Below are 12925 nucleotides of genomic sequence, written 5' to 3'. Positions count from 1 at the left end.
TTTTAGTTGTACAGGGCCAACACTTAATTTAGAGCAATGATTTGAGAAAGTGGCAGCTAAAATGAAGATATAGATGCACTGAGAAGATGGAAACATCTGAAAGTAAATACAGGCACTTAAGGTGACAGGAAGAAACCATTAAAGCAGAATGACATCAAGGAAAAAAGTACATACTAACAGGTACATTGAGACAGAGTGACAAGGCTTAAACAAGCAGAGAGCAGTCTTAAGTGGAAAATGAGCTGAAATTTTGGCGGTGTGCCTCAGACTAGTGAATTTCAATTATATTAGAAAGCTATAAATGGCAACTCTGTATGAACATACAATATGAAAAGAATGTGTTTTCTGAGACTGATCAGAACAGGATCAAGAGAAAGAAAGGTTAAAGAGTACAGAGGACTCAGTTTTGCAATAGCTAAATTTGAGAAGGAGCATTCATACAAAGAAGACTGATAGAAGAAAGATCAGAATCAGCCCTATTCAGAATCCAGTGTGTGTGGATGGTAAGTAGAAACCAAAATATCAATGTTATGAGACCAAACAGATAATCAATATAAAGGTGATACTTGAGACCAAATAATCGGACCAAAGGGGAAGAAAGACAAAAGGCCCTGCTTCCTTCAAGAATCATTGCGGCAGCAATCTAACATACCATCAGCACTTGCATACTATGCTATGCCACCCCCATGCAGAATAATACTGTGTAACATACGATGGGCAACTCATCTGCCACTGCCAAAAAATAAACCCCATATGTGTAGCAAGTGTATGCCAGTAATAGAATGCCAGCTGCTGCATCTAAATTTTGAAGGAAAAACAGTAACATGGTACTGAAGAATAAAAAAGAATCCGAAGTAACTGACTCAAGAAAGACGATCTTGCAGCCTGGTTATCTTACTGCAAAGTAAATAAGTTACCTTTTTATGATTTAAAAATGAAGACCTTATACACTATGAAGAATTGTATTTAAAGTTTTAATTAAAGTTTCAGTTATAAGAGCTTTGGTCATCACAGTTTTGGCATTATATACAAACATTTTAGGATACTCATCAAAAAAGACTTTCTCAGAGGTCTGCTGCCCAAATGTTACAGCAATCAGCATATACTGCTTTTTATTTTACTCTGCAGTGGTTCAGACAGTGGAGCTTTTCATTTCTCCATTCATACAATGGATTTCCCCCCAAAACTGAATAGAATCTGCACACGTTCATTAAAGACAAGAATGCATATAGTTTGGTCCTTATTGCACTTAAAAGTACCACAGAACTATTTTTTTAAAAATCCCTGTGATATGTAGATTAATAGCAGCAGCTGCAAAACACAAATGTACTTTTTTCCTATTTATTTTTCAATAATTATAAATGGCCCTTCATTCAAAATTCCTAAAGAAGTTAGCCAAGAAAAAGGAAGTACTACACTTTTGGCAACTGGTTCTCCTTAGGTCAATATGTGATCCCGCCTCGATCCTTTGGGAGAGGCGGGAAGATACAAATAGAAACTATTATTATTAATATTATCTCCCAGTTTTTTGTTGAAAGGAGAATTCTTTTACTTGACTTCTTCCCTCTACTTGGAAATCCATTTCTGCCTGAAAGACAAAAGAGGATAGAGCACAAATGACTGACAGAACACTTCATTTGCTTCTTCCTCTTGCCTTTTCTAGTCTTTCATTCTGGCAAAGCAAAAAGGGATAGGGGTCTGGAACTTAACAGGGAGTAGATGTAAGAAAGGAATCTCCTTTTTACATTAAGCTTTAACCCCTCTGTCTTCCTTGCTACTTTCTAACTTGGAAAGGTAAAAGATGGTAGGTAATAATTTCCTCCTCTCCCCATTTATTGTTTTGAGAGTGGGGAAAAGTGGTTGATTGCACTGGCAGGGAAAAAGTGCATTTGCTCTTTGCTATCACCCAAATCCCTCCCCTTTATTCAAGTTAGCTTACTGATAAGGTTAGCAGCCAGTTAGGGATATATTTTTCTGAGCTTTTAGGAAGACATGAGAACTAGCATATTCAAAGCAAAACAAAGCTAAAGTAAAAGCTGATGAAGACAGACTGAAACACATAGGAAGGCAACAGGCCACTGTTTTCAAACAAGAGCAACAACCTGAACACTAGCATGGTTCTCACTCACAATACTATTGTTTGGAAAATATCATTGTCAATTAAGTCATATATGCTGTGCTTCACCAAGACAAGGAAAGTAGTCTTCAGTCTTGAAGAGATCAGGAGGTTCATATGAGGTTTGATTCTGTCTTGAGGAAGATGACTTCTGTAATTAAAATCTGTGTTAAAAGACTTGCATACAAAAGAATAAGGAGAAGATTTTAAATTCGACAGTCAAGGTAGGGTTTTTTTTAATCTGCAGAATCTACAATTTTTGTGATTCTTCTATTTTTCCAGAGTTTGAGAACACACTGAACTGTGTATGCAGGAAAATTTACAAATCCGCCACTGTTTGAGAACAAAGCAGCTGGGACCGGAAAAGAAAATACAAAGGAGAAAAGGAAATAACAAGAGTTACCATCTCTTTTTATGGAGGCAAGAAATCTCCCTATCTGCCTGAAAAGTGTAGGTGCATTTTGGGGAGAAAATAAGTATGATACCCAGGGTGGCATGCTTTAATATGAAAGGTCTGTCTTAAGAAATCAAGCTATGTCCTTCAATGATAGTATGTAAATATAGTTTGAATACCTCAGAAAAAAGAAAGAAAATGGCTTAAAAGCAGATGTCCATGTGGGAGGCCTTTCTTTCTGTCCCACCACCATCTCAGGCTTCTTTGGTGGGAACAAAGGAGAAGACCTTCTTGCTGGCTGCTCCCAAACTTTGGAACTCCCTCCCTACAGTGGTCAGGATAGCCATCTCCTTGCTCTCCTGTCGGCATGTCAAAACATTTTTGTGCTGTTATGCTTTTACAAACTGACTAAGGTTGGATTTTAATGCTGTGCTGTTTAAAGTTTGTGTATAGTTTTTAAAAAAATAATTTTAGTATTTTTAATGTTTAAGCTTCATATTTTTTTAAAATCGTGTATGTATACTTTTATCATTTTTATACTGTTCTTAATTTGTATTGTTTTAAATATGTTGTTAGCTGCCTTAAGTCCCATTATTGGGAGAAAAAACGGGCAATAAATAAACAAAGAAGGAAAGATGGGATACAACTACAAGAAAGGGAACTAGACTAAACTCAGGTTGAGCATCCCTTAGCTGAAATGCTTGGGACCAAGTGTTTTTGATTACAGTTTTTAAATTTTATTTTGGAATAACTGTATTTGCATATATGTACATAATAAAGGTATATTGGAGCTGGGACCCAAGTCTAAATACACTCGTCCCCCGGGTTACGAAATTAATCCGTTCCGCCGCCATTTTCGTAACCCGGAAGTCTTTCGCAAGCCGAATTGCCATAGGCGCTAATGGGGAAAAGCCGCGATTTCGTGCAAAATGGCGCCGAAAAGCACCAAAACTTTTTTCGCAAGCCGGAAAAACCTTCGTAACCCGGAATTATTTTGTATTATTTTTTTTTCGTAACCCGGAAATTTCGTAACGCGGCGCATTCGTATCCCGGGGTAAGAGTGTACAAAAATCATTTATGTTTCATGTACACTTTATACACATAGCATGAAGGTAATGTTATATAATATTTTAAAAACATTTTTGTGCATGAAACAAAGTTTGTGAACATGGAACCATCAGAAAGCAAAGGTTTTATTATCTCAGCTACCCACAAAAAAAAGTTTGGAATATTTTGAATTTTGGAATTCCAGATGAAGGAGACTCGACCTGTTGTATGTTTTGTGCTCTTATTTTATCTTTCAAAACTCTACATGTACAGTACCCAACATTATATTGAATTCCAGGCTCAAAAGATATCACAACAGAGAGATCCTAATCTTCTAATTTCCTATCCAAAACACACTCAGATATCACTTGCATGGCTCCACAGTCTTTTTCATCATTAAAATACTTACGTTAAGAAAAGATGGCACATTAATTGTGTGTAGAAACTTTTTTAAAGTATTTGGAAAAGTTCCAAGATCTGATTCTGCTTTTGTGATCTGTTCCTCCATTCCAGCAACACTATTTCCAACCATTTTAACAAAGGCCTGATTGAGGGGGAGAAGGGGAGAGGGGAGAGGAAAGAAAAATAACCAGTAAGATCATGTGCAAGCACAGAAAAATACTGAAAGAATATTGTGTAGCTATGCAGTTCTATTTTAAAGTCAGAAAATACACCTAATTACATAACATTTAAGATCCACAATCCACCTTAGGTCACACAAAATCATGGAAATTGATGGATATGAAACATAGAGGAAATGCAGGTTGCCTTGAAGACAGAGAATAAAGAGTTAAGATAGACTAGGGGCCTGAAGAGATAGACCAAAATAAAGCTGCTTCAGGTCACTTTGGGGGTATGCTGTTTAAATGACATGTGCATCTTAAGAGGTCAGAAGCTGTGCCAAAGCTGCACTCCAGTCCTTAGGACTGGAGTGTGGCTTTGACGTGGCTTCTGGCCTCTTAGGATGCATGCATAATTTAAACAGTATACCTCCAAAGTGACCCGAAGCAGCTTTATTTTGGCCTGTCTGTTTGGGCCCTTAGAAAGCAAGATAAGCTGGTAATAAGACAGAGAAAAAGAGAATATTAGACATGAAGAGAATATAAGTATAAATATAGGACAAACCAATGTAAGAATTTATAACAGATGATTAGATAAAGGTCTGTACAGTATTAGGTCAAGGTAGATACAAAATGCCCACTCCCATAAAAAGAACTGAGGAATGGAAATCAAGATAGATTGATTAGATTGATCATAAATAATGTAATCAGGAAAAGAAGAAAAATGAGTAAGAAGAGTACGGTAGATAAGGTATAAGAATTAAAACTTAAAAACAAAATGTTTAATTTGCAACAACAAAGTTACTTGGACGTTTTTTGTTTTTATGTACAATGTAATGTGATGTTTGGTATTTGTGATGTAGTTGTATCTGTTTGTACAGTATGTGTATTATGTTTAAGAATCCTTTTTATAATAAATAACACTTAAAAGTTTGCAGTTATAGCACTACACATGCATTTTGCACATGTACAATATATTTAAACACTAAGTAGGAAGCTGGTCTTACGGTTCATAATTTTCATTCTAACTGTGGAAATATGTTCCATGCCCATGTTTTAAAAGAATTCTATCACCTCATAATTATAAAATAGTAATGGCAGCATGATGAGTAAGAACTTCAAGATTACTTTTATTTTGAATTTCTGGATTAATTTGACCTTTTTGAAAGGTGACTCATATGCTACAGAATTGATGCATACCTGTGGACATGACAAGGTAAGTTCTTCTGCAGTGACTTGCCACAAGGATTACCATACAAAGGGGCACATTTCTTTGCTATAACTAACTGCAAGTACAGGAATAGCAACTTTAAGCAGGTTTTTGGCAACAGTAAAAGGTCATCCATCCAGACCCAAAGTCCATGTACCCATCAACATGCAGGAAAAGAAAGGGCTATTGAACAAGGAATTAATTATAGGCAGGGGTTTTTATACACACATTGGACATCAATGGCAGGCAAAGGTTTACTAGGTTTATTGAATATCTTTTATCGTCATAATTTTGTAGGATCCAACAAAGATACAATCTGAATCACCGATAGCTGAAAACTCCAGCCAGTAACACTGGCTAGACTCTGAAAGCAATAATGATCTACTACTACAATTATAATAATTTACCATCTTTTCCTCAGCACTCATATTAGCCCTGTAGAAAAAAGATGGACATTGATATTAGAAAAAACTGCATACCTCCAATTTGTCTATCTTTCTGTATAGCTGCCTCATTTCCACAGCCTTTGCATGAATATGTGGCACACTTTCATTTATTACTTGAGAGGAATCACTTCGAATCTAGAATAAAACAGATAAAGTTACATACACACTGTAGCAGCCAGGTTGAAACAACCATGATTAATAAATTCCAAATGATGAATAGAAAAATAACAACCCCAGCCATTACCTCTCTAGACTTGTATGCGTTTAAAGACTGGACTTAGCTCAGAATGGAAGGCTCTCAGATAATATAATTCCACAGTTTAGAACTGGCTATTACACAGCAATTCAAGCTAAAGTCCTAAGAGCTAGCTCCTTTTCTTTATGGGAACAAATGTTTACCTTTTTAAATGAATGCCAAAACGAGCTAGTTTTAAAGCGTCTAAGAAGTTTTGGAAAGATTTATTGTTTAAATAATGCTAAATTTTTTATTCGTGATTTGCTCAGACTGGACAACCATCCACAAGGAATCTGACACTAACCTTCTGGCACTTTACCTCACCTCATTGTAAAACCATTTTTAAAGGCCTGTTGATTTCAACATCAGTTGCATTCATAAAAGAAATTGCTTCATAAAATTCCACAAGAATGGCTGTTAAGTCACACAGTAGCATACCTACCATGTCTAGCATGCCCACAAATTCATCTACCCTCGTCAGTAAATCTTCCAGACTCTTGTCTAAGGTTTCAATCTGCAAAAACAAAAGTTTTTTGTAAACTAAAGGGAAAAAAAGGAAAAGCAAATGGTGACAAGCACAAGCAGCAGCAAATCTGTGATTAACCAAAACAAAAAATAGGATAAAACCTTAAAACTTGGCTGGGGGGTCCTTTCATGTATCTGGAATAACATCCAGCCTCTTTTAAAGACCTCCAAAGTAGGAGACTCCATCATACTCTGAGGGAGTGTGTTCCACTGTTGAACAGCTCTTACTGTCAGGATGTTCCTCCTAATGTTGAGGTGGAATCTCTTTTCCTATAGCGTGCATCCATTGTTCTGTGTTTTGGCTCCATCCTCAATGTGACAACCCTTCAAATACTTAAACAGGGCTATCGTATCACCTCTCAACCATCTCTTTTCCAGGCTAAACATACCCAGCTCCCTAATTCTTTCCTCATAAGGTATGGTTTCCAGGCCCTTCACCATTTTGGTGGCCCTGCTTTGGACACGCTCCAATTTATCAACATCCTTTTTGAATTGTGGTGCCCAGAACTGGACACTATTCCAGGTGGGACCTGACCAAGGCAGATAGAATAGCACTATTACTTCCCTTAATCTAGACACTACTATAGAATCGCATTAGCCTTTTTAGCTGCCACATCACACTGCTGACTCATGTTCAGCTTGTGGTCTACTAGATCCCTTTCACATGTAGTTTTGTTAAGCCAGCTGTCCCCCATCCTATATCTATGCATTTCATTTTTTCTTCCTTCCCCAGTATTGAAGTTCATTTTGTTAGTTTTGGCCCAGCTTTCTAATCTATTTAGATCAATTTGAATTTTGATCCTGTCCTCTGGGGTATTAGCCCAAACCAACTTAATAATTGTAAGCTGCTCTGAGAACCTTTAGGGCTGAAGGGTAGGGTATAAATCCTGTAAATAAATAAATAAATAAATAAATAAATAGATTCCATGTAACAGTTACCTTGTCTAGCCCACATTTTACAAGCTTGTTTGCAAGAATGTCATGGGGAACCTTGTCAAAGGCCTTACTGAAATTAAGATATGCTATATCTACAGCATTCCCTTCATCTACCAAGGTGGTAATTTTATTAAAAAAAGAGATCAGACTAGTCTGGCATGACTTGTGTCCTTGGAAAAAGGAATGTTAGGAAAAGAAGGCCGCAGAAAGAGAGGAAGACTGCATACCAGATGGACAGAGTCAGGGAGGCCAGGGCCTGAATCTGCAGGACTGAAGCAGAGCCATGCAGGGAGTCATAGTGGTGGCTCTGCCACAGGGTTGCCATGAGTTGGGATTGACTTGAGGGCAGCAAACAACAACAACAAAGCCAACAACAACAACCACCTCTTTAGGAGCTTGTTTGGTTCTTTCATAGCTGCCCTTTCCAATCCTAGCTTCCTTTTAATTTCTTGACTGCATCCTCCATTCTAATTAGCGTTTGAAACAAAGTATGGTAACTCTTTGATTGTTTCAATTTTACCGTTGCCTAGGATGAACTCTTCCACGGTCATTATTTGTAATGCCCTTCAGCCCTATGGAATCATGGGGTTTGCAGTCTCACAAGGCCCTTTGCCTTCTCGTTGTTGGTTCAGGTACTTGGACTTTCTTAGTACAGTTGGTAAGATCACGTTCTCAATGTTATTTGTTACAAATCTTCAACTCCCCACAGAGTATCAATGCTACTGATTCTCAAGGACACTCACACTGTCCTTCCTGCTTATATTCCTAAACCTACTAACTGTGTATTGCCACACAGGCCAACTATAATAACTCCCTCACTGGGAATAACTACAGTGGTGCCTCGGGTTACGAAAATAATTCGTTCCGCGGCCGCTTTCGTAACCCGAAAAGCCTTCGTAAGCCGAATTGCCATAGGCGCTAATGGGGAAAAGCCGCGATTCCGTGTAAAATAGCGCCGAAAAGCACCAAAAGTTTTTTCGTAACCCGAAAAAACATTCGTAACCCGGCACAATAATTCCCTATGGGATTTTTTCGTATCCCGAAAATTTCGTAACCTGGGTATTTCGTATCCCGAGGTACCACTGTATCTGGTTAAAAGTCCCTCCCTCTAGACTTCAACCACAGTTCCCTCTCTGGAACTAACCTCACCTAACCTACGTCCTTCTCTGGACTCAGCAGAACCCTATCTCTCTGGAGTCTAAACCCTATCTGAAATCCCAACTGCCACAATGGAATTCTCAACCTTTCCCTGCCAGCACCCCATTGGCTGACACTAGCTGGCTGGTGATTGGCTGTTGCCCAGGCTAGGCTAATCTGTCTTTTCACTACATATCTCACCCCTTAATAAGTTTATTGACACATATAAGCATCTTTTTAGGTTATGTGTGTCAATCACAAACGTACCTTATTTTTAAACAACTTACCAGTCTCTATCCTTAAAGAGTTTATAACATCACACAACATTTGTTTGAACATTTTATACATTCCTTATACTTACTTTATCCTATCCCTCCCTCCCTTTTCTCTCCATTGTAAAAGCAAAAAAGATCCTCTTTAAATCTATAGTTATTATCACTTTACTATGGCCTGGAACAGATGGGCCATTCATGACGCCCTCGTCATGTGCTTGGGTTGCCTCAGGGCGCTCCGCCCACACTCCCCACAACTCTAGTACGTGATGAGGGCATAATCATGGCAGCCTCCCATCTACGTGGGGGCTGCCATGATTACATCACGCACACGCCGCATCCAAATGGTGCAGTGCGTGCGTGATGTCTTCGCACCACCCCAGGCCGCTTATGGCGTCCATGGCACGGCGTGGAAAGGAGCTCTGAAATGGAGCTCCTTTTGGGAGCTGCTTCATTCCCGCAGCAACAAAATGGCTGTGGGAACGATGCCAGGGAGAAAGGGGCTGAGCAGCCCCTTTCTCCCAGGGCTACGGCTCCTGGGGTGTCCAGGGGCACGAAGCCCCAAGGACACCCCTTTTCCGCACCATGGAGAAACAGCATTTTACCGCTTCTCTGTGGTGCAGAAAAATTCCAGATTGGGTTAGCCTGCCCTGCCCCCAACCCGGAGTTAAAAGGGGCACCACAGACCCACCCCTTTTGGGCAGTCTGTACCGCACCTATAATATACAATATTATAGCGAGAAATAGAAATAAATTATTATTATTATTATTATTATTATTATTATTATTATTATTATTATTATTATTATTATTAGTTTTATCTTCTGTTTTATCTACCCATTATCGAGTTATATAACTTAGGCTTTTTCTGTAAACCATGACCAGTTATGTATTTTTCTTATAAATTTAGCATCTTATAACTACAAACCATATCACTTGTTTGTTCTCAACTCTTTAACAACACTTTAATCTAAATTCAGATCTTTTATATGCTTCTCTCTCAGTTTAAGAGGACAGCAATGGCAAACGCCCTCTTGCCAAGAAACCTACATTTGTTTGGAAACAACTTGAAGGCACCCGACAAACAGCAGCCAAAGGGGTGCTGGCGCCTCACAAAACTTACAAATCCCAGGATGCTGTAAGATGGAGGCGTGGCAGTTTAAAGCGGTGTCAAACTCCTTTATTTCTGCAGTGCAGAGGCACCCAGAGAGAAAGTCTACACTACTTGAAAATCTTCAGACATAATCACACTACATTCGGTTACCCAGAGGCCCTTTTCATCTGCCGCTTCCAAATTATGGAATGGTCTGTCGGAGGAGATCCAACATATTACCAACTCTGACAGCTTTAAAAAGGCTGTCAAGATGGATATTTTTGACAGGCCTTCCCTGAATAATTGACCTAGTCGCCCCCCACTGATATGGACCATCTTAGTGACTACCCCACAATGTCCCATTTCTGATTGTGGGTAACTTCTAAAACAAAGGACACTACTTGCCCATAGGGAAACCATTACTTGCCCATAGAGAATCATGGGGATTACTTGCCCATAGGGAAACATAGGGATTACTTGGCCATTGGGAAACATTGGGGATTGCTTGCCCATAGGAAATCAAGGGATTACTGGCCCATAGGGAAACAATGGGAATACCAGCCCATAGGAAATCATGGGGCCTACTTGATTCTCTACGGGCATGTATTCCCCATGATTATCTATGGTGAAGTAATCCCTATGTTTTCCTATGGCCAAGTATGCTGGGATATAGAGTCCATAGTAAAATGTGCAATGTGGGATGTAAAGCAACAGGCCGGCCATTCACCAGCCAAGGGTTATCAGCCAATCAAGCGCTGGCTGGGGGGAATTTGAACATTCCCTTGACACTTGGCCTTGGCAGTTGGCTGTGGATTCCCTTAGAGTCAGTTGACTGTGTGGCTTTCTCTGTTTGATGGACGGTGGACTGTGTAGATGTTTGTAGATAGCTCTGTACATATTGGAACTTCTTCTAAGACTAAAAGCCTCATCTGAGAGACCTTTGTCTACAGTGTTCTCTTCAGTTATTCTGGAAGGGGAGAGGTGTTTCTCCAGCTCACAAGCTGCTGCCTACAGATTCGAAGGAGGTGATCCTGGCGCCAAACGTAGCCGTGGTACTTCATCACGGACTGAGCTACAAAGCGATAGCAAAGTAATCACCGTGATTCCCTATGACCAGGTAATCCCCATGATTCCCTATGGGCAAGTATTCCCCGTGATCCTCTATGGGCAAGTACTGTCCTGTGCTTTTGTGTGTCCACTGATTGTGACTGTTTTAATGGTTTTAACAGCATTTTATTACAGTTATTGTTATGTTGTAATTATTATGTTGATTGGGTTTAAGGAGGGAGGGGGGATAGTGGGATTTGTTTTCTTGTATTGTGTGGATTTTATTGATGTAAGCTGCCTCGATCTTGTTGGAGAGGCGGGGGTAGAAATAAATTATTATTATTACTTTCTTATATCAGGGCTAGGTCACTTTTACTGCGGTGCCTGCCTCCTGTTGCATTCTGGGATCTACAGTTTAGGGAGAGGCATTGAGAATATTCAGCCAGAGAACTCTTAAGACTCATTGGACTACAAACCCCAAAATGCAACAGGAGGCAGCCGGAGCAGTTAAAGCGACCTAGCAGAGCTTCAAGGGAGTAGTGCAATAGATACAAAGGAGACTCAAACTGAAAACTGTGCCTCTATCACTGATACAATTCCACATAACGAATGTAAGAATAACAATCCCAGCCATTGCCTCTCTCGGCTTGTATGCCTTTGAAGGCTGGATTTAGCTCAGAATGGAAGGCTCTCACATTTTAATTAATATACTGTAATTCAATTTATAATAGTTTACAATATAAATTATATTATATATATTAGTATTGTTTTTATATATATATATATAATATGTATTATAATATATAATACACACACACATATATTATATATTATAATATAATATTAATTATATTATAATACTGTACTAAATATAATTATAATTAATTATAATACATAATTTATAATTCAATTCATAATAATATAGAACTGGTTTTTAACACAGCAATTCAACTAAAGCCCCTTGAAGTCCAAAATCCCTTTATAAGAGCACAGTTTGGGGGCCACTGCAAGCCTATCAGAAGCCCATAAACCTGTGGTCTCCAAACTGTGCCATTTAAGGGCTTTTGGACTTCATCTCCCAGAATCCCAGGTCATTGGCCAACATGGCTGAGGCTTCTGGGAGCTGAAGTCCCAAATCCCTTTATAAGAGCACAGTTTGGGGACCACTGTTACAGAGCCTTGAGTTGGTTAGCGAGTGACTGGGAAGGTTCGTTTTTCAGAGCAGTGGTCCCCACAAACCGTGCCCTTTTAAGAGATTTTGGACTTCAGCTCCCAGAAGCCTCAGCCATGTTGGTCAATAACCGGGAATTCTGGGAGGTGAAGTCCAAAATCTCTTAAAGGGGCACGGAGCTCTAGAGGAAGGAGCCACAGGGATTGGGGATGGAAAGGGGGCCCTTTGGGGCTCCCTTACCTGCCCAGTCGAGGCGGCTCCTCCTCCTCCTCCGAAGGGCGAAGGGAGCAGGTAAGCAGCGTAGTCGGCGGCTAGCAATAGCTCCCCTCGCCCGGCGTCCCCTCCTTCTTCTTCCTCCTCCTCCTCCTCTTCCTCGGCGAGGCCTGAGGCGCTGCTGTGGCTCTGGGAGACATTGCCGCTGTCTCCACTCAGCTGAGGCGCCGGCTCCTCCTCCATCATCATCATTATCGCTCTACTACGCTACAACTGTCACGTGACGGAACGCTTTCCCAACCACCACTGAATAGCTACGGAGGCCCAGAAGGGACAACCCAAAACGCGCTCTGGCATTCTAAGGGCGGGGCCTTAGCTTCAGGCTCTAACTAACTGCCAGTCAGGGCTCAGTGCTATGGAATGCTGGGAACCGTAGTTTGCTGTGGCACCAGAGCGCTCTCTGACAGAGGAGGCTACATGTGTCCCATTTCCCAGGATTCCCTAGCATTGAGCCAGGGCAGTT

General features: G+C 40.0%; 1 protein-coding gene across 3 annotated transcripts; it reads right to left on the bottom strand.

The window, feature by feature from the left end:
• Window positions 1–955: 955 nt before the first annotated feature.
• On the bottom strand, window positions 956–12707 carry BLOC1S4 (biogenesis of lysosomal organelles complex 1 subunit 4). Of its 3 annotated transcripts, XM_042461716.1 has the most exons (6): window positions 12430–12699; window positions 6451–6522; window positions 5807–5908; window positions 3967–4101; window positions 2130–2267; window positions 956–1588 (listed from the first exon to the last, which is right to left on the bottom strand). In XM_042461716.1, the coding sequence occupies exons 1-5, from the start codon at window positions 12652–12654 to the stop codon at window positions 2166–2168; spliced, it is 636 nt and encodes a 211-aa protein (XP_042317650.1). In that variant the 5' UTR covers window positions 12655–12699; the 3' UTR covers window positions 956–1588; window positions 2130–2165. The 3 variants fall into 3 exon arrangements, with proteins under 3 accessions (XP_042317650.1, XP_042317651.1, XP_042317649.1); XM_042461717.1 differs by having other exon boundaries at window positions 956–2264; window positions 12430–12707; XM_042461715.1 differs by having other exon boundaries at window positions 956–2267; window positions 12430–12698.
• Window positions 12708–12925: the final 218 nt, after the last annotated feature.

This window comes from Sceloporus undulatus, chromosome 4, assembly GCF_019175285.1.
Source record: "Sceloporus undulatus isolate JIND9_A2432 ecotype Alabama chromosome 4, SceUnd_v1.1, whole genome shotgun sequence".
In the NCBI taxonomy this organism is placed as follows: Eukaryota; Metazoa; Chordata; class Lepidosauria; order Squamata; family Phrynosomatidae; genus Sceloporus; species Sceloporus undulatus.
This window is presented reverse-complemented; position numbering and strand designations above follow the sequence as displayed.